The 22,786-nt window shown below is 35.4% G+C and overlaps 1 protein-coding gene across 1 annotated transcript in view; it reads left to right on the top strand.

Annotated features, from left to right (window-relative positions):
* Positions 1-22,786, top strand: part of LOC118198696 (MFS-type transporter SLC18B1-like) — a 62,261-nt gene that overhangs the window by 36,692 nt on the left and 2,783 nt on the right. Inside the window, exons 6-12 of the mRNA XM_085814580.1 lie at positions 1,641-1,734; positions 5,947-6,104; positions 8,824-8,922; positions 14,265-14,356; positions 19,051-19,146; positions 22,412-22,486; positions 22,581-22,674. Of these exons, the coding sequence (XP_085670706.1) occupies positions 1,641-1,734; positions 5,947-6,104; positions 8,824-8,922; positions 14,265-14,356; positions 19,051-19,146; positions 22,412-22,486; positions 22,581-22,674 (708 nt within the window). The remainder of the gene's footprint in view (positions 1-1,640; positions 1,735-5,946; positions 6,105-8,823; positions 8,923-14,264; positions 14,357-19,050; positions 19,147-22,411; positions 22,487-22,580; positions 22,675-22,786) is intronic.

Here is a 22,786-nt window from a genome sequence, read left to right as displayed (position 1 = left end):
TTACAGCAGATTTAGGAGAATGGTTTGCAATAAACGTTAACCCTGAAATTATTAGAAGAGTCATTAGGAAACAATGGGCAATTAAAAAAATGTGATGTAAACTGCATGGGATGTTATAGTGTGGGGTAGTGTTAGATTACCCCCTGCACCCCCTAGTAAGCATTATCGGTATACTTACCAGCCAACGCTATATCTGAGGTTCTGCAGCCTGTTCTCCTTTCTTACCTTCAAGGCTTGCTTGCGACCATATTTCAACAGAACAATGCACGACCACACGCTGCACGCAATGTAAAAGCTTTATTCTTTGACCATGAAATTATGCACTGTTATCCTGGCCTGCCCGTTCTCCAGATCGAACATGTCTAGTTAATGATTGGAGAACGCCTAGCCCGGCTTGCTGCCCGTGCGAAAGTACACCAGATGAACTTTGGCTACGTGTGGAGGCAGCATGGGTTGCCATTGCCCCAAAGCCTTTTTCACTCGGTGCAGTAGCATGTAGAAGGGGTTACCGACAGACATAGAGGCAACACTCATTACCGATTTTCTTGTCTTCCTCACTTCAAAGAAGGCTGTATTTCAAATAAATTAACATTGATACTATGGGTAATCTTTGAAATAAATTTGACCTTTGATGTCTCTTGTCTTCGTGTCGCGCACTGTGGGTGGCTAGCAGCGTATAACTATCTTAAAGTTATCAAAACTCATCCATACACATTTTCCGGTCTTAAATTTTATCGAATATGCATGGAGTGAGTTGGAGAAAAGAATAAGAAAACATGATATTTCTTCGAAAGCTAAACTAGCGTGATTTTTACAGAGGAATGGAGCAAAATGGCATATTCTTAGAGAAAAAAATAAAATTGAATTCATGAGAAAACGCATAAAAAGTGTAATTTTAGCTAAAGGATATCCAATGAAATATTGAATGTCTCATTATTTTCATATTTTTGTATTAAATATGAACTGTTTATTCAAATTATCCTTATACTTATAGGTGAGTTCACTTCCCTAGCTTTTCGAATAATGTTTTTTTTTAACAAGTAGGTTCTATAAAAGATGATAGTGCATGCAAAATTTTTTTAAAAAAAGTCATTTCACAATAGTTAGTAACTGATATTTTCAATTAAAAATGAAAAACACAAATGTTCGAAGACAAATGTGAGACACTGTATATAGGAAGTAATATTTAAGAATTTAAAAATAATTAATGAATGATAGAATGAATAAAATAATAGAATTACTTTCCGTTATTTAATACAGCAAATATATATATTCTGTTTTCATTACTGATGTGTGAATTCAAACATAGCTTTGAAAGTGCTATGTATTCAAACATAGCACTTTCAAAGCTATGTTTCAAAGTGTAATTCAAACATAGCACTTAAAAGATAGAGATTAATATTATTAAACAGTGCAGAAAACATTCAAAGAATATGTGTACCTCAGAAATTTTAGAGTACTTGAAGCTGGCGGATAGTAATAGCTAGAATATAACAGTAATGAAGCAAGATTTATTTCAGTCATATATTACACAAGTTTATTATATCTCTAAAATTTTATTCATATAATTGCACTTCAAAATCCTTTTGTTAGCTTAGCAGGCAAAACGTTCCAACAGATAAATATTTTTTGTTTTATAGGTTGGAGGATATTCTGCGCCATTTGTATCGTTTGGCAGTGTTATAATTGTTATGAGCATAGCTTCATATTTCCTTATTTCAGAAGAAAAATCAGGCAAGTACACTTTATTAAAATTGATGTTTAATTAGTTCTGTTAACAAAAACCTAAATTATGCGTGATATATATTTTTACAGCAGACGAAAATTAAAATAATTATTAGTGTAATTTATGGATTATCACAGCTTCATAGTGCTATGTCTTGAAAGACTAATCATTATCGATTAATATGCTTAGATTTAAGAAACAAATCATAAGGCATTCCTTCAAATTATGAGAAATTTGCTTATGTGCTGCATTTTGATAAAAACATACGAAAATACAATTTTTATGGTGGGTCCTACGGAAAATAAATGATCAATTGAAGAAGTATTGACAAAGGAAAATATCTGTCTTTATTAGATAAAGGCTTTTCTAGATATCAATAATTGAACATTTTGGAACTCATACATAAATACTAGTACACGTAAACTGAAATTTTGAATGCAAATTTTTAAAAGATGCTTGATATGTTTAGAGAAAAGGGTTTCAAATTAATGTTCTTAGAAATGCTACAATTCGAATGAGTGTGCATTTTGTTCAATTCCGTATTATACTACACATAAAGCTGATAATTTCTCTTCTGACGAAATAGCTTTGAAACGAATTTTAGGACTAATATTGCATGTTATGTTCCGGTTTCCTTTGCCCCTCACCCTGAAAAGTATCTTCAGCAAGATAAGAGAGCACTTAATGGCATTTTCTTCGCAGAGGGGAAAGACAAAAATTTAGATTTCGTATATTTTTAGTCAAAAAGCGTCAAGTGTGAAAAATTATTATAATATGAAAACCTTTAAATGAAAATTTTAAAGTTGAGCTGTGGGTCTATGACCAGCTACGTCCAAAAGCTATTTAATTGCGTAATCGCTTTCAAACCCTCTGCATTCTCTCCTCTTAAATAAGCTATGCAATAAGAATTTATATTTTTTCCCATGAAGGTTGGCTTTCATCTAATGCATATCTGAACTTCGTTAATTTGTACATAATAATAGCAAAATATTAAATAAAATTAATAACTAAAATGCATATGATTTCAATTTTATCTATTAATGATTTGGATCTTAAGACTAGCTTTCCAAAAAGTTATACGGAAGTTACTATTATTTTTCACTCACCTGTTATTTTATGTTTTCGATCTTTACTCCTCGTTTCCGTTTTCCAACCAGAATGTAAATGATGTAAAAAAAGATAGTATTTAAAGGAAAGTTTTAGATTGCTTAGATACAGCGTATTCTGTCTGATAAAGGCCACGTTACTAGTGCCTTCTGTTTTACATTTTGAGTTTAATAAAAGGGTCTTTTACACCCTTCGTTAGTGTCTGTAATACTTTCTCCAAGACTTAACGATAAGTCATTACCTAGTCTCAGTTAAGAGTTTAGTTAGTGTGCATGTTTTCCCTTTACTTTTAATTACTCTGTGCAATGTAAAATAAGATTTGACCTCTTCTACAATATGGGATTTTGGGATTTATTGGAACTACACTTCTGCTTAAAAAGTAAGCATCAAACGCTTAAAGAAAAGGTGAGAATGTAAAAAGAGAAATTAAAACATACAGTTTACATATGAGGTAGAGGTCTCTGAATGCAAATAGGCAACCAAATCAGCATAAGACTCAATCCTGCAGTCACACCTCAACGCCTTATAAAAAAACAGGCATGCCGGATATACGCATCAGTTCGCAAACACCTGTATTTCCGTGTAATTAGAGATAGCCAAAGCGGCTAGCATGAGCCGATGACATCTTTGCATGATAAAATGCGTTGGACGGCTCTGCACAAGCTGGAGCAGGACAATCTGCTGTTGCGAAAAAGTTGCACGTAATCGTTACCAAAGGGATCAAAATTCCTGTAGAAGACGTGGGTCTGGACGCCGAAGGATTAGCACAACGGGGCACAGACGATCGCTTTCTGTTGCTATGTGCAAGATGCCGTAGATCATTAACAGTACGACAGCTGGCGTCACTTTTCTCTGCTGCTGCAGGATGGCCCATATCCCACCAAACCGTGTCGCGTCGACTGAATGAAGGTGAACTGGACGTGCGAAGAGTTGTGGTTTGTATTCCTTGGTCCCCATCGTATGTTATAGCGGGGTTGAACTGTGCTCGTTAACATCGCAGTTGGGAACCAGAGCAGAGGGGCCACGTACTCTTTACGGATGAGTCTCGATTTGACATCCAGAATAATTCCTGAAGGACAATGATATGGCAAGAGCCAAGGACACGTTATCAGGAGCCAACTATCGCCGAAAGAGACTATTATAGAGGATTAAGCTTACTTCTATGAGCTAGGATAGCAACGAACGGCAGCACCTACATCTACGTGATTCTTGTGGTACCGTCACAGCGCCCGTTATCGCTACGAAATTCTACACCCTCTTGTGCTTCCTGTTATTGCTGCAGTGATACCGACGCGATATCTATGGACGATAACGCCTAGCCGCATAGAGCTCGAGTGATGCAGAGTTAACTGGTTAAGTGAAACCATTCGGCGTTTGCCATGGTCTGCTAAATCACTAAGCCTGAATCCTATACAGCATGTGTCAGACATGTTGGGACGATGGCTAGCTGGTCGTAGTGCACTCTCCACGAGCTCCGACATGCATTAATACATGAATAGGCCCTACTGACATAAAAGGATCAACGACATTATGGCCATCTTGCTTTGCCGTTGTCAAACATGCCATGCATTTCAGCTGGAAGGTATCATACTCGTTATTAGCGTGATGTTTCCATTGCACAGTCTTCCGACCTTATGATCTTTCACGATGCGATAGTCGTAATGCATGTGTTTTTGTATATCTTTGCTTTATTTTTGCTATGAGGTCTAGTAATAGCACACTAACCTCTTGGATCAATTTCACGCCTATGCATTAAATAATTTTTGTTTTACTCCGTGTTTTGCCTTTGTTGCTTTTTTGAACAGGAGTGTTTTTTGAACAGAAGTGTTCTTTAACATCATTGGAAATCATTTTTAACACAATGAATACAACTTCGCATTAATTCTTCATTAACTTCAAGTCGAAGTTTATTATCATTGGTGAAAATAGAAGTCTTATGACATCAGACAAGGTGAAACTAAAATTGATGTTCCAATTTTTTTTTTAAATTTCCTAAGAAATCAGCCTTATAAAATTAAATATAAAATAGTTAAAAGCAGATCAAGAGCTTTTTTCCTAAAAATAACCTTTAAGCAAGTTATAAGGTATTTCTCCCACCTTCCTAGCGTGCCTTCGTGGTATAGTGGTTCTGCACGCTTTGCCGGCCTTCTAGGGGTCCGTGGTTCGATTCAAGGCGAAGGCGGTTGCTCATTTTTCATCTCTTCTGCTTTCAAAAATACCTAATGTCTTTACAGTGGCGCCCGAACTAAAAGGGTTGTGGATGATGACTCTCCACACCCAGAATTTGACGATTGAGTCCCCTTAAATAACCAGTCGCCCTTTAAAAGGGGAATTTATCACGCCTTCCTAGCGTGCCTTCCTGCTATAGTGGTTCTGCACGCTGGACCGGTATTCCAGAGGTCCGTGGTTCAATTTCCGGCGAAGGCGGTTGCTCCTTTTTCATCTTTCCGGGTTTTCCAATTAACCTAATGTCTCTACAAAGTAATTTACCTTATTTTTATTTACTTTTAGTTAAATTTTAAAACAATCAAGGTTTTATATAATAGTTTGTAATTATCTCTACTTTGATTCCAAGTGATGTGGGGTCATTGGGCAAAATGTTAACGTACACTTATATTTCAAATATAATCAAAAAGAGAGTTTGTAGTATTTTGAATTTCGGGAAAGTAGCCTCCTTTACTTTTTGCAAATAACGAAAGTCAGGTGTAATAAATAGCTGTGGGATTACTGTAAAAAATATTTGAATCCAAATTTAATCAAGAAACGCAGCGATTTTAAAGAAATGTGTTGTCACTTAGGGAAAAAAAGAAGATACTTTACTATCAAACTTAATCCACAAAATCTGTGATTTAAAAGAAATGTGTTGTCACTGCTCGAAATAACGTAATTTTTTCCCCAAATGACAGTGTGTTGCCATTCGACAAAACGTAATATATTTAATTTTCGTTTCAGATTCAATCTGTCTATTACTGATTAATAAACTAAGCATTTTAAAAGAAATAAACGCAAAATAGAAGATTCAAGAAATTACACATGTTCTTCAAGTCAACAAATCTATTTTATTTATGCTGTTTTCTTCAAAATAAATATCATATTTTTTAATTTTGCTACAGGATCATTTGACATGAGAAGCGAACTCGGATCCTTAAAATTAAAAGAATATCTTCGTATCCTGAAGATGCCAGCAGGTGCCATGGTATTAGTTTGTGTTACTCTCAACGTCACAGCAGACGCTTTCATTCTTATTGCCCTGAGTGAACATCTTTCCCAGGTATTATACCTTTAAATGAAAAAAAAATATATTCTTATACCCAATTTCCCATATCCCTTTATAAATTCCAAACAGTAACTTTATGGACTTTCTTGTAGACTTCTTTCTTGTGTTTAACGGACTCTTCTCGTAGACAACGAAAAATTAATGAATAACGCAGATTAAAAAAAAATGGATTTTGACTACTGAAATTGCTGACAATTTTTATTTTTATAGTAGTACATGTTCTTGCTAGTAAATATTCAGTTTGTACGTTGTTACTGCTTCATTTGAGGACTCTAGAACCGGAACTTATGTTACCATTTAATATGGTATAAAATCTTTAATTTACTTTTAAATTATAATTGTAGCAGATTCAGAATGAATAGACTAATAGTAATATCCATATTTCTTAAAAATTTATACCCTTTAATTTTAATAAAATATCTAATTGATGTAATTTGAAATAACATTTCACAGACATTTCATGGAGCCTTTTTAAGAAGATATCTACAGTTTCAGAAGATTTTGAAATTCTGGGAAATAGTCAGCTTATATTCTGTATAAGTTATCACCGTTGATCGTGTGTTCTAAAGGGTGTCCCAAAATTCACGCAACATTTGAATTTTGCTCCATTTATGCTATAAAGTGTTGCCAACGAAAAAAAAAAAAGTCTTGACAGCTATATAAAAATTTATTCCGAATAAACAATTAAACACAATTTCAATCTTTAGAACAACCATTTTTCCTATTTATTTTTAACAACAACAACGGTAAAGAAAAAACTGGTAACCATGGCAACACTTTGCGACTGCGCAGATAGTCTCGCACACGATTTTCACAGACGATATGTTAACGTCGCAGAACAAATACAAAAATATTAAACAACAGCCAACAGTTCAGGGTTGTTAAAAATGGAGTTCTACACGAAAGAACAACGTGTTTTCGCTGCTGAGCATTATTTTTTTTAAATAATGAAGGTTTGCCAGCTACAGTTCGTAATTTTCATACAAAGTATGGTTGGAATAGTGTTACATTTCTTCAACAGTGAAGAGATTAATTAAAATTTTTAGAGAGACTGGATCACTTAATGATCTTAAACACTCTGTTCCCTTTCAAAATATAGCGATACAGCGAATTGTAACAAAATCGATTACAGCTCCTAGCCAGACGCCGTGTAGCCGGTAGTACCACTAACTTGAAATCACCGTTAACTGCGATTTCTTTGGTGTCAAGCTAGAGCTCAATGGAGGACAGAACTGGTATGTTCTTAGATGACAACCGTTTTAATTTTTATGCCAGAAATGGCCGTATATTGGTTAGTAGGAGGCCAGGTGAGCATTTGAATCGAAACTGCTTGCAGCATAGACACGTTGGACCTAGACCAAGAGTTATGGTCTGGGAAGCAATTTCTTATGACAGCAGGAGCACTCTCATCGTTATTCCACACACCTTGATGGCAAACCTGAGAGTGTCGACATGTTGTCTTGACTCCCCCCCCCAGGGATTAGGTTGGTTCAGGCTTGGCAGGGAACGTACTGATACTGTCGTGTCTGTTCCTCTGCCTGTGGTGGAGCTATGTCGTATGTAGATCTTTCGATGGGGTTTGGCCCTCAGAGTTCCAATGACGGGGCTTGACAGAGTAAAGCAAGGCACCGAGAACGAATCTATTTGATGCTGAGGGAATGGCGCCCCAAGGCAAAGATGATTAAGCGACCCCTTTTTGTATTAAGTTTCTTCGTTTTCGTTCTTGCTGAGGCTATGTATAAAGCCGGGCAGGGACTGTGGGGTCTGCGCCACCGTTGAGGGATCTCTGGAGTTTGGATATTCCAACTCCGATAAGGCTTCTTCCAGGACGGCGATACATCTCTAGTGCCCATGTTGTCTTGACATGCGAGATCCCCCCGATCTTTCTCCCATCAAGCACGTATGGGACATAATTGGACGATAAATCCAGCGTCATCCAGAACCACAGACTTCTGCTGATTTGTCTGACCAAACGCAACAGGCATATAACTCCATCCCACAAAATGATGTAGAACACATCTATGACACAAGCCATGCTCATTTGCATGTTTGCGTTCAACATCGTGGCGACTACAGTTATTAATGTCCCAGCATTTCCCATTTGAAATAGCCTTTTTTTCGCGTGCGACCTGTGACTTTGAAAAATCAATCAAATATGTAACACAGACAGATTTTTCGCCTACATTTCATACCTCTAAACTGATTTCTTTTTAGTGTTAAGATTTCATTTTCTATCAGTGTATTTGAAAAATTGATTGTTCTTTACTTAAAGCTGCGTAATGAGGTGCTAAAAAGTATCGCCGGCTTTCCTTTCTTAGATATTTAGATCGCAAATGTATTTATTCCTCGTAAAACGAAAATAAGCCATTGTAACTAACGAATACGTATATGAAAGTTAAATAATTCACCATACGTATGCAAAAGAAAAGTAAAAAGACTAGAAGCTTACCTTTAAATTTAAAAAAAGTAACAAAAATTTTATAAAATATGAAAAGAGTGAAAGCCACTTAACCGGTATTAGTTTTAAAAGATAAGTGTTACATAAAGCGAATTTTTTCAAAAATGGAACTCTGAAATGAGTTGCATATAAATGTTAATAGTGTGTTTGTAGTAAAAATGTTGGTATGTTGTATTTCATTTATCAGGTTATTCACCTGAATTTTATGAATATTATTTTTATATTGTTATTTTATTTTATGCATTTATTTTTCAGTTTCAGTTAACTCCTATGATTGTGGGTTCAATATATTTGTGCTTATTCCTATCATATGGATTAAGTTCACCACTTGCAGGAAAAATCGGTGATAAGATGGTATACATTTATTTTCGCTAATTGCATATATCTATAAAATATCTTAAACTTTATAATTCTGTAAGATATTGTTTTATAACCTACTGCAGTCTACGTTTTATATGAATGCTGGTCTTTAAAAATTAAGAAACGCTTTTGAAAATATAATTTGTATAATTCATTTCAAATAATTAGCAGAAAACAAATGTAATGCGATAAATTAAAAAAAAAAAAAGTATCAGACGCTTTTTGATAATCGTTACAATGAAAAAAAAATATATATATAGAAGAAAAACCTTCAAATTCAAATCTTTAGTTTCAATTTGAAATACATATAGGGGGGAAAACATGTAAATCTGCAATCCTAAATTAGTCCTAAAACTATATCTTATATTAATGGTGGTTTGATTTAAGACTATATCTTACATTAATGGTGGTTTGTGTGTATACTTTTGGCGGGAGATTAAAAACAATTCACGTTCATGGCCGAAAATACTGCTGCGTAGATGATTGGAAACTGCGACGTAGTGGAGTGATCCGAATGGAATTTTAGAAGAAGCACGACCACCTTAATAATTAAACATAATTTATTTTTGGATGACGAATTTCTTAGCACATATCTTTATAACTGGTAGAAGATTGTGCTAAACGCATTCCATAAATTTAAATATGCAATTACATTTTAAATAATAGCGAATAGCTAGCAGAAGCTGAGCGTCACACTGTCAGCAGGCAGAAGAGGCGAAAGAGAGATGGACTACGCAGTTCTAGATTAGGTGGATAAGTACGGCTAATCTGTGGTTGGTTAATTTTGGGTTTTAGTTCCCTTTTTTCGAGCAGCGTTATGTAACATGCAAAGATCTCGATTTGAGAGAACAGATGAATTTAGGGGGAGAACATAAAATCTAGAATAGTTAATTTTGAGTTGGCCAATCTTTTTTTAAAGCAGCCATCGTATTTTGTTATATCTTACACACACATGTAATCAAACCACCATTTATTTAAGATTTAGTTTTATCTACACTGGTGAAATAAATTAAGAAAATTTGCATATTTTATCGAATTACATGAAAAGAACTGAACTGAAGGAAAAACCACTATTTTTAGATAAAAATGCAAATTTTGTACGGCAAATACGTAAGCATACACGTGTGTGTAGACGGAGCCAGCAGAAAAACAGGCTTTATAAGCGCGTGGAGGGTATAACGAATTGCGATCGCTAGCACACCTCGGCGAATTTCTTGGTGTTATCTTGTAGCAATCGGTTAAGTTCACATCGAAACAGTAAGAATGAGTACCCATAAACGCTTAGATGATGGAATAAGGTGGTGAATTGTGGGAAAGCTAGAGGCAGGTCAGTCGCAAGTCCAGATATGCAGAGGGTTCAATTTAACGCACAGCGTCGTGTGTAACCTATGAAAACAGATCCAGGATACTGGATACATCGAGAGAAAGCCTGGCAAAGGTCGTCCAAGAGCCACGATGCCAGAGGAGATCGCTATTTGTCCATTTTAGTAAGGCACAACAGAGGGGCTACAGCTTCTCAGCTCTCTCGTGACCTGTATGCAGCCACAGGAACCCGTGTAACAAGGGTAACTTTTGCAAAAAGACTGAATGAGAGAGGGTTGTTTGCCAGAAGACCGGCTGTTTGCGTCTCGCTCATGTCTACGGACAGAAGAGTCCAATTAGCATGGTGCAGGCAGCATAGTGATTGGAGTAAGGAGCAATGGGCGACCGTTCTGTTCATCGACGTGTCCCGGTTTAGCCTAAACACCGATTCTCGCCGTACTTTCACATGGAGAGAGCCAGGGACCCGCTACCTACCCTCCAATGTCCGCGAAACCAACAATTATGGCGGTGGCGGTGCAATGGTCTGGGCAGGCATCATGTTGGATGGCCGCACACCTCTCCAAGTCTTTGACAGAGGCTCTGTGACTGGTGTGAGGTATAGGGATGAGGTCTTTGAGTCCTATGTTCGCCTTTTCGGGGTGCAGTAGGCTCCGAGTTCATCTTACAGGACGATAACGCGAGGCCACATAGAGCTCCTCTGGTCGACTAATTTCTCGAGAGTGAGGATATTCACTGGATGGATTCGCCAGCCAGGTCACCAGACCTCAAGCCTATAGAGCATGTCTGGGAAGCTCTGGGGAGGGCAGTTGAGACTCTCAACTCCCCTCCGAGAACAACCCAGGAACTGAAAACAGCGTTGCTGAATGAGTGGGACCACTTGCTACTGGCAGATAAACTGCCTTATTTCCAGTATGACATCACGTTGTGAAGCCTGTATGGCTGTAAGAGGGGACCATACCCCCTATTAACCCATTTCTTTTGTGTCTTCTGCAACCGCTGTTTCAGACCTTCAGACTCCTATGAGTGTTACACACGAACATGTGTGTCTATTATAATTGTTGAATGTTTATTTTGTTTGTATTATATCAACCTATGTTCACACCAAATTTTATTAAAATCTGCCCAGTAGTTCTGGAGATCGTAGACCAAATATGAAAACTCCCTTAATTTCTTTGCAGAGTGTACTTTTAAAGTACTGGCAATAGCTTTTATTAAAGTATACTGATTGAGTACATCCGTTTTTTTATCTACAATTGTTCTTTTTGAATAAGAAATAAATATTTTCCGATAAAAAATATATATAGTAAATACATATAAATTTATTAAAATATTGTTTCAATTAGTCTCTTTAATTAAAGAGAGCAAAGCAAGTAATGTCTAACTGCCTAAGAGAGTGATACTTCCGTTCGGAACTTTTTAATGTAAACTGGATTGTGTATGTAGGCTTGACGCTGGGAAAAGATGCATGTAACGAGCTCGGTGTTTGAAAGGCTTTCAACAGGAAAGAATCAGTGGTTCAGCGGTCATTAGCTGCCACTCCAATAACACAGTGATAACTTATGCAAATATTTTGTCTTCAAAAAAAGCATTAGATATTATAAACTGCAGTAGTGTGTTAATTTTTTTTAACATTCTTATTTTCTAATTATATTTTTCTTTCTTACCATGTCTCTAATAACGTATTGACCAAATATAAAGTATAAAATTAGCAAAGCAACAACTTTGTGCTTGTCTTTAGATGTAGATGTTGTTTGTTGTAGATTTAGTCACGAACTCAATGAAAACAGGTATATGTCATTCTTCATCAGGAGCAAAGAAATGCAGAAGAGCAGTTTGCTCCTGAGGAAGAAGGACTTGTACCTGCTGGACCTTGAAATCGATTGAGTTCTTAAGAAAATCTATGCAAAACACAGATTGTTGCTTTGCTAATTTTATGTTTCACTTTAACGTGTTTCTCTTCTGTTATAAACATAAAACAATGTTATTAAATGAAAAGTTAATAAATGAAAAGTTCTCTTTCTATCCCTTTAATGTTCGAAGTACTTCAAATTTTTTAGTTTGGTACTTTTGATTTTAAATCCAAAGATAAACCAGAAGAAAGGAGCTTTAGCTATATGCATGGTTTTCCACTAATATTTTCAGAATATAAAGCATTCTATTCCTTATCTTTCGTCAGATCTTTCGCCATTATTTAATATGTTAGAATATTCTGTATGATACAGTAACACTATTCTTTTTATAATAAACACAAGAAAACAATTTGAAACTGAATTTGAATATGCTCTTAATCAAATCTATGAAAAGAGGAAAATTGAGCATGGCTGAATTCGAAGGGACATCTCTCAGTTAATCCACACAGTTTATTCATACTTTTTTTTAAAATAACCGCGTTCCCATTCAGGATAGAAAGAAGAGGCTCTGATGGCATGTATATATCTTGTAACCCTCTGTCGGATTGTGATGGCTGTCTTGAAGACTATTTTCGCAAACCTGTGCATGGTCGGGGAGATCCAATCATTACGTTTTAAATTAGATAGTAAGAGAACATAGTTAAACATGAGAAATCAGACATGAGAATTGTTACGTTGTAGCAATGCTTGGAATTTTCATTATTTCAGAACAGAAAATACTGCTACGTTACCTGTGAAGCATCATATAATTACGTTGAATCTGAGGACAGGAACAACGCTACGTTATTTAGAAAACATGTAAAAAAAAAAAAAAAAAAAAAAAAAAAAAAAAAACCTGATGTGTACACTACATGACTTCCTTAATGACATGGAATATTAAATTACACGCATTTTTTCATGCATTTCATTTAGACTTATTGAATTGAATTAAATCTACTTCTTCCTCGATAGCGCGCGCTGTTTAAAATTCACTATATTTACTTACCATAGCGATACTCTAGCGTTAAGTTCATTTAACAGCGTACATCACATTCATTTTATAACTCAGAATGAACAATTAGCTAATCGTTGCCACATGTTCTATTCAAATATAATAAATCTAAAACGATGCATAAAAGAAATTAAACAAATAAAATATGAACAGTTTTTCACAGACGATTTAGCGCTGCTTACCTAATGCCCATGCGCTACTCTTAAACATTCTGCTCCGTCCGAAACAGACTGGAGACAGTATTTTCTATTAATATGAAACACTTATTTTTTCGAATTTCATTAGAAATATATTTCTCATTCAATCAATTCCGTTACTTCGCGGCAAAGCAAAAATAATAAAAGCTCAAAAGTTAACTTGCCTATATTTAAGTGAAGTTTAAAATTTTTAGACTGAGAGTATTCTGCCTGCTGAAGGCTATGTTGTTAGCTGCTATTATCCTTGTCTATGGAATTGCTTTATTCTTGCCGATAGTTCTGTTACCGCGGTGCAGACTTAAGAGCCAATTTCCGCTTTTAAATTGCTCTGTGTAGCTTTTGGTTAATAAATACTTCGATTTAGTTTCATTTTTAAAATCTGCTTTTGGGTTTACGCCATAAATGATGGCAGATTTGTAAATATTAGGCGTGCCTCCTGTTCATCTTACTTAGTTTTAAATAAAATGGTCTTTTGCACCCTTCTTAAGTTCTGTATTATCTTAGACATAGCAGTAAGTTCCTTGCCCGTCTATTGAAGGATGTGCCACAAGTTACATTTAGTTACAAGCAAATAGACTAGAAAAGAAACACGCTAATGTGACAATCAAAATCGTAAAAACAACCTTGTATTTATCGTAAGTATATTGAAACGAGTGTTTCAATATACTTACGCTAAATACAAGGTTGTCTTTACGATTTTGATTACAAGCAAATACTCTACAAAATTCTTGTCCATAATTTTGTTTTAAGTTTAAATTGCTTTACCTACGCTGTTATTAATTTTAGAAATACTACATAAATCAAACACTGAATTAAAACGGATTATTTAATACTTTTATTTATAGCAGACAAACTGCCAACTAAAGCTATTTAATTACAGATTTGTTGAAATGAGTAATATCTCTTTATCTACAGGGTGGTGAATTTCTGCTGGAAAGTGGTGGTTGCTTAATCATGGCTTTGTCCTTCATTTTCATCGGACCTGGATCATTTCTTGAAATGAAACCGTAAGTAATAATTCTCGCCGTCCCGCATAAAAAATTACTAAGTTTAAAAATCTTTCATTAAATAAGCACTTACAAAGTCCACAGTTATGTTCCGATGCATATAGGTCTTTTTCTCTTGAATTTATCGTATTCCTTCCATTTGGAGATGCTGTCAGTTGCGAGACATAACCTTTAACATTTCTACCAGCAGCCCGGCCATTAAATAGTTTTGCAAACTTTACCAAGAACCTGCTTGTTTTATACAGATTTTAACGAAAATCAAATAAATAAAATAAAATGCTAAAATATACCTAATAAAGACTTTTGCTATAATGTAATAACATTTATAAAAATAGCACCTATTTATCAATAATTTTATTATTTATTACTTTTTTCGAATTATTATCAGAACCACGAGAACCGCAGATTATCAGAACCTTAAGCAATATTAGTCTAATCCACATTACAATTACCATGATACTTCTAAGCCGTCAAGTTATGACTGCAAATTTTCTTAGAACGTTGCGTAGTTCTTTATAGGATTAGTTTCCAAAATTCTGAAACTCATTCTACAAATTTTAGTACCAGCACCTTCGAAATTATTAAGAACGTGTACTGGATATGTTACCTATCAAGAGCCAGTATTCACATCCTTGCTATTTAAGCGATATGAAGGTTATTCTTAAACGGTGTGTTGATGAAACGGCGAAGGTAGTAATTTATTATCCATTCCACTATCAAGTCATTAAGTGCCGCCCAGACATTATAGTGGTTAGGGAAGCCTACTGTTTTACTGAAGTGCCTGGGTTTGAATCCCGGAGAAGACATGGAAGTTTATAAATGTATAGTGTCTGCGCGACATGGGGGCACTCTAAGTATGCGGCGAGTCGAAAGTCCTCTCGAGAGGTTAACGGTGGGGTGAAGAGTGATGATAGACCCTCGGACCAATCCCCTCGGGTTGCTCTCCTTTGAAATGGGGGTGGAAATAAGCGAGGTCGTACTGCCACCTGGATGGTGCTCAAGGCTTTTGCCAACGACACGTGCAGTCTTTCTCTCCTTGCCACGATGAATTTCGTGGACTTGTTCTGATATCACTGTCAGGCAAGTGAGATAAGTCACAATACAATAACAACAGGTTAACAAAGCCTTAAAATTTAGAGTTAAAAAACATGATGCATAGGTTAGAAAAAAGGAAACACAGAAGTCTTCTGTTGCCTAACATTGTTGGTCCGAAAATCGCACTTTCAATTTTTTAGCTGCCAAAATTATTCAAAAAACATCTCCCATTGGTGAACTGGATTTTCTAGAGGCATTTCACATTAAAAAAATATTTCTATTCTAGTTAACGATCCTAATTCCAATTCATCTTTGCCTTCAGCCTTTAAAGAAATTATGTTTTAATTTTGGTTTCATCAACAGATGGCGCCAGTAGCTTATCTCCTGTCCAGGCTTTGCTGTCTTATCTAATCATTATATCTTACCTCGTTCATTTACGCTTTTGCAGCTGAGGATGATGGTTCGGTAAAACCATCGAAACTAGTCCTGTGAAAATTTGAAAATATAACGCTGATTTTTTGTTGTTTGGCTTCTAAGGTAATACAATAACAACAGTCAGTTTATGTACGATTTTATTTTTGGTTTATTCGGACAGATGTTTACAAAGACATGCACCAAATATTAGGTAATTTACGAAACGTTTCAATGTTCTCTTCCGCATAATATTTAGCTAATCAACCGTCCTGTTATTTATCCTAAGTAATGTTGGCATGCATACCAGTTTCCTCAACGTAAAATAGCAATAATGCTTTTACAAAAAATTCCATATTTTGCTAAGAATTTTCGTTTAAAATTAAATACTGTGCCAGCTGCGATGACCTGCATCATCGCCGATGGTCTACATCGGCGATGATGCAGGTCATCGCAGTGATAGGTTATTTTCGTAACCCCTGCTTATAATCTTGATTTCTTTAGCGCTTTTAGCGTTGACGGCGTAATTTTAAAAATATCGAAAAGGGTTCAGTTAGTTACATTAGCATTGTTTTAATTTGCGTAAACCAAAAGTTTTTTCTTCTCCTTAATATCGCTTAAATTTACTACGCTAAAAATCGCTTAAATTACTTCTGCTGCAAGTCTCAGAATGTTACTGATCCACAGATGGTTAGTTACTTAAAGATAATCCCATGCAAAGCATAGAAAAATAATAAAAAACTTAAACTTAAAATTAATTTAAAATCTAATATTCCATCAAATGTTAACCATAAGACTCCATGGCACATTTTGGTTTTAGAGATATTTAAAATGTAAAACAATGATCACCAGAGAATTATCTTATTTCCCGAAGAAATAAGATAATTCTAAGTACTTTAAAAAATACCGAATAGACGGGTGTAGGAATTAAAGATGAAGTAGAGAAACTGCTATGTAAAAATTAAAAGATTAGGAGGCAGAAGAGTGTAAGACCAATCAGAACATCCCTCAATGTCTGGTAGGTTTGGTTTGGTTTATTTAATTATGGCAAAACACACTTGGGCTATCTGCCTAAGGGAAGGAACACCTTCGTGGAGGACTGTCTAAGGCAAACACGTTACACATGGGGAAAACCATGAAAACGCCCATGCAGACAGCCCATTTGCGGAATTCGAACCTCGGACCGAACTACCAGTGTTCAGTGACTTTACCGCTCGCCCGTTTGTGGGCCCCAATGCCTGGTAGAGACATGAGCATATATGGAGCATGTATAATGTAGGCGTGTGAAAAGATCTAAGCAAGCACGAGAGCTCTAGTGCCAGGCCCGGCATTAGAGCCGATACAATCAGTGTGGTTGCCCCGGGCGGTGGAATTTATTAGCAGAGAAACATCTAGAATTTTTCCCGTTGAAGCGCCAGGGAGAAAACCATAAAAAAGCATAGCGAGGAGGCACCGGGTTACATAATTTACGAGTAGTAGAGATTGCAGACAGTCTCATATATTACAGCTAGACGAAAAAAAGTAGCTTAATTTTTTGTTCAAATAAACACAAGTTATCTGAAAACAGTTAAAACATAAACACATTTTATAAAGTTTGTCTTATTCTAACATACTATATTCAAATGAAACAAATTACACATTTCCTTATTTTATTTATCACATAAATTGCTTAATATAGTATTCTACTGAATGCAAAAATTTTGTAGCTTATTTCACTGAGAGTGATGGCTCTTTTGTTATGGTAAAACACGAGAGAACAGTCCGTAAGGTGAGAACCGAACTGCCAGTGTCTCGGCAACTGTTGGGTTTACGTAGAGCGATAAATACAGGGTCTGCCAGTGAATCGGGAAATTTGAAATAGCCAACTTTTTTATGAAACATTTATTGTCAGAATTATTTTACAGATTTGATTTGAGTAAAGTATGTCATTTTACTTTTGAAAAATAAAGCCGTTCAAGTAAGAGTCATTTCTGTATACACATTTTTAACATTACCATCACTCGACGAAACAGGGGACAGATTGAATCCGTGAATTTATTGTCTGATATTCTTTTTAATTCTGGTTTGGTTTGCGGTCTATCGATGAACGCACTGCTCTTCAGAAACCTCAGAAGAAAGTCACATGCTGTCAAATCTGGAGATCTTGTAGGCCAAGGGATATCACCATGTTTCAATATTAGTCCGTCGGGGAAGAGTACTCTTAAAGTAGACATGGGCACATGAGTAGTAGTATGACTTGTACCCCCATCCTGCTACAAAAAGCTAATTTCTGGAAACCTAGGATTGATGGTTTAGTTCATTATGGCAAAGCACCACACTAGGACTATCTGCCTAAGCGGAATGGTACTTTAGTGGAAGACTTTCTAAGGGAAACTAGCTCGTATACATGTTACACATGGCGGAATCCGCGAAAAAGCCCATACAGCCAGCCAGTTCATCTGTAAACGAACCCATGTCGAAACTATCAGTGTTCAGCGATTTTACTGCTTGGCCACTGGTGAACGGAAATCTAGGGAACTATTGCATCAGAAAATGTTTTGAACAAGCATGTGTAGTGAGCTGTAGCTCGGGCATTTCCTCTATCGTTTTAAAAAATTTTTCGGACTGTGTAATGGCTTTTCATACATTTCATCTGAGTTTTCATTGTTCCAGTATCGACTAAAGTCACACAGTCACTATTTTTATGAAACGAATTTGCGTAAAAAGCACGCTGTAACATCGGACCATTCATTCGTGTTTAATAAATGGCATTAAATGTCAAACAAAAATCCAAACCTTCATACATTGCCTGTAACATAGATTTCAAATTTCAACGTTTCTACCGCTATATCATGTTATTTTTTATCTTAAAATTAATTTTTAAACTGTGTGCTTTGAGATGTTTTTTTTTTGCGATGGAAAAAACTGCAGTAAATGTTTTACCATAATGCAGTATTTTGCCATAAAATCTTTAAACAGAATAATTGCTTTGAATCTATTCTTTAAAGTGGTTACCACGAAATTTCCACCAGTATAAAAGAAACAAAAACCGTTTTTATTGATTGATTTTCGAAATTAATACAATCAAAACGTTAAATATATATGTACATAGTAAATAATTTTTGCAAATTTTACTATTTTTTCCTGTAAAAATATAGCCAGACTACGTCAGTTGGTTGTGTTAATATGTTAAGTACCATGTATTTCCTCCCTAATGCCTAATTATTCAGTGCATATTTATAAATTAACCGCTTAATACTGTTTTGCAGGAAAGTTGGACTGATTGTAGCAGGCCTGCTTTTGAAAGGACTTGGTGCTGGTCCTCTCATTTCCTGTTCCTATTCTGCCGCACTCAAAGCAGCAAAGTAATTGTTTTTTACTATATCTGTTCATTACAGTCTTTAAAAAATATTCATATTCATGTTTATTACCATATTGCTTTTATAATATAATAATGATGATTCTATTTTGTTAATATCTACACAACTGATATTCAAGAAAACAAAACCTGACACTAAAATCATATTTCTTTTATTACTTAAACTGAAATTCAGAAAAATCACTTCAGATGTTGAGCTTTCACGATAGGAATTTCCAAACTTTCTTGCATAACGTTACATACAATTCATAATCATTTTCGTAATTTGCAAAATCAGCCTAATTTTATATTTTACTTTGGCATGTTTTTCTGTTTTCTTAATTTTTCCTAACAACCGGCATTTCCGAGAAAGTTCAATTAGTCTGGATCATTTGCTCACTTGCGCCATTTTATTTTTTAGATCGCCATTCCCCGTGATTGTTGGATTTTGTCATTTTCGAAAGCTGATGAGTTTCTCTTTTGGTTTATATTTTTCTCCGATTATATTTTCTTGGGCAAATTTATTAATTTTTGTTTTAAATAGTAGTGTTTTTCGTTCTGTAGTGTATTGTTTTCTTCAGTTTTTCGTTTTAACAATTTTTTTATTTTACATTATTTCAACCGTCTCGCTCTTTCTCTTTTATATATATTTTTGTGTTTACCACTATTTCATGATTGCTTCTCTTTCGGAATATGTCAACAGACAGGAAAGGATTTTGTAAGTTACACATTACGCGTATGGAATTTTTGAACATCAGATTATCATTCCCAATTTTATACAAGTCAAATGTAATCTTAAATCTTCTGTTTACGTTTCAAAAGTTATGCATAAATTGAAATTGTCACTTCTTCGTTATATTATAAGAAACACACGCAAACATTTGCCTAAAAGTGAATATGAATTATATTACCTTCATTTAAAAATTCGCAATTCTACTTTAAATTTGTCATCCTTGTTCCCAAATCTTGGTCTAGAACCAAAGCTGCTTATCAGCGCCATAAAAAAGTCCTTGTTTTTAAATTCCAAAAGCTCACACCCCAGTCGTCTAGTTATTTACAAAATAACTAATCCCATTGTTAATATCTCTAATGTAAATCTTTCGAAAGAACAGATGAAAATATTAAAATGTAACATGAACACTTTTCCTTCAGTTCCTCAAATCATAGCTTCAACTGAAAAAACTTTTAAATTCTCTAAAATTTCAGAAACACAAAAAGATACAATACGCCATCAAATTTTTCATAAGGTGAATTTTAATAACCAATCGTTCCCATCGAATCTTAACCAAAAGGAAAGAAAGGCCTTATGTGAAATTCATTCAGATCCTAACATTATATAACTTCTAAAGCTGATAAGGGTAAACATATTGTTGAGATGGACACACATTGTTGGAGTTGCGGAACTGATAAACAAAAGCCCATTCTGGTCGATCCCTGAAGATCCTTCAGCTTCTGACCTCACAAAAGTTAATACAGCTGTTAAATCTTCTCATATACCCCCAACTCAGTTTAAAAAGTCACTCATTCCACATATTGCTAACTATGCAAGGTTTTGTGTTCTTTCCGACCTATAGTTTTTAACTTAGGAAGGCATCACATCATTTGGCCAAATATTTAGTTTCTATATTTTCTCCTTTACTTTCTAACAATACTCACACTAAACAATTCTTTTGAAGTTGTTGATAAACTTAAAGATATTTCATCCTGCACTCTGTTAGGGTTTCTTTTGATGTTAACTCTTTGAGGGGCAGGAAATGGCAATTAACATTTTCAGTAAGACTCTTGTTTTATTTACTATATCAGGTGTTACAATGAAATTATTTGCGACAATTACGCATATTTTGTTCAAGGCGCGTGGAAAAAAAATGACCACTTCTGGTGGTTAGTGTCAGTGAGCATCGCCCACAGAACACATCCCTACAAATTAGTCTGTACGGTACCCATGGAAACAGTTTTTCTTTTTCAAGCAGAGTGCAACTTAGCATGAGCTGCATTCCCACACTGTTCTTACAGGCCTTTTCTTGGTGCTGCAGATTGCACATCATCGTGATGTTGTCTTCGATGGTTAATGCTTATTTTCTTGAAGATGAATTGTTGCATCAACTACTGGCTTATGTTTCTTGATTGCTATCTATTGAGCTACAAGGGAACTTCAGAAATGGTCAGTCTTGAAAACCACTCACATGAGTGAGTAAGACATTCAGTAGAAAAGGTGGTTACTGTAGGCAATCACCGCCCTTCAATGAGTTAAATCACAGTTTACCAGTTCCAGTCGAGGGCAAGTGTCTTGAAACTAGGCTTCAAGAATTCCATTTCACACATATTGAAATTGAAGAATTAATTCCTCTTACTAATACGTTGAGCCAGGCGCCGAATTTGCTGTCCTTTCCATTCAGCCGGCATGTGCGATCAAGCGGTGCAATGTTGCAGGGTGATCTGCGACATCATGCACTGAGTAGAGCTTATCTGTTGGTGAGCTTTGTCAGCTACCGACATACAAGCCCTGACTGTGCGTGACAAAGTTCGTGGTTGCGAATGTTAATACTGTCGGTCCCGCTGACCGACGGCAGACAAACGAAAATTCCGGTGCCGGTCCCCAGGGGCCGACGATGGCCAAAAAATTCCAGTGCCGCACCCCAGGGAGGCCACACGGAAAGTTCAGGGGACCGGTGCTGGGCTCAAGGTATTAAAGTCTCTTTGAGTCTAACTTACTTTGTTTTCTCCAAAATTAATATTATCGCCAAATTGAAGTATTAGCTATGGGTAATTCCCTTAGTTCTGTACCTGCTGACATTTACATGTACTTGAGGTCAAATAATTTGAGAAACTATCTTTTCATCTCTCCTTTCGCTATGTACATGACACTTTCGGGCTTTTTGATGGCAATAAAAAAGATTTATACAGATTTTATCTATTATAAATTTGATTGATCCAGCAATCCAGTTCACTTTTGAAAGTAAATTTGACAATGCCTTTCCTTTCCTTGATATTCTTATAATCCGCAATGAATCTGATTTCAGTGCTACTGTTTACCGTAAACCCTTCTGTGTTTGCTTTCCCATGTTAAGTCATGTAACCTGGCAAACAGATTTAAGAACGTAGTTATTCCAGATATTTGGAGCTTTGAAACATTACTCAGATATAGTTTTATAAATAAAAAGATAAAAGTGATAAAAGTGTGATAAAAAATATGCAAGCTTTAAGAACTCTAATATATAAAAATTTTTTTGAGATATTACTACAATATAAAAATATGGTGAAAACCATTTCAGGCAATCAGGTCTCCCAGAAGATTTCCGAACTTACAGTCTTGTATCGACTTTAGTGTCTTTCTCCATACCACTTGGGTAAGAAAATTATACATATCTTTTACATTTCTGACATAAAGTCTATTCAAACTTAAGTCCATATAAAATATCTGCAATGCATATCATCTTTCAGTAATCTTTTGGGAGGTGTCACTACTGGTATGATGACTGAAAATCTGGGTATGCGACCGTCTACGACACTGTATGCAGGAATCTTTCTTTTCTTGGTAAGCAAAATTATATTCTTCCTGTATAAAATAGTGTTACATTGTATACTTAATGATACATGTTTTATACATCACAATGAATTAAATTAATATTTAAATGAAATTGTGCCAG

This window comes from Stegodyphus dumicola, chromosome 4 (assembly GCF_044657685.1).
Source record: "Stegodyphus dumicola isolate Sdum_Otavi_A_Nest chromosome 4, ASM4465768v1".
NCBI lineage: Eukaryota > Metazoa > Arthropoda > Arachnida > Araneae > Eresidae > Stegodyphus > Stegodyphus dumicola.
The sequence above is the reverse complement of the archived record's forward strand: the minus strand, read 5'-3'. Positions and strand labels throughout refer to the sequence as shown.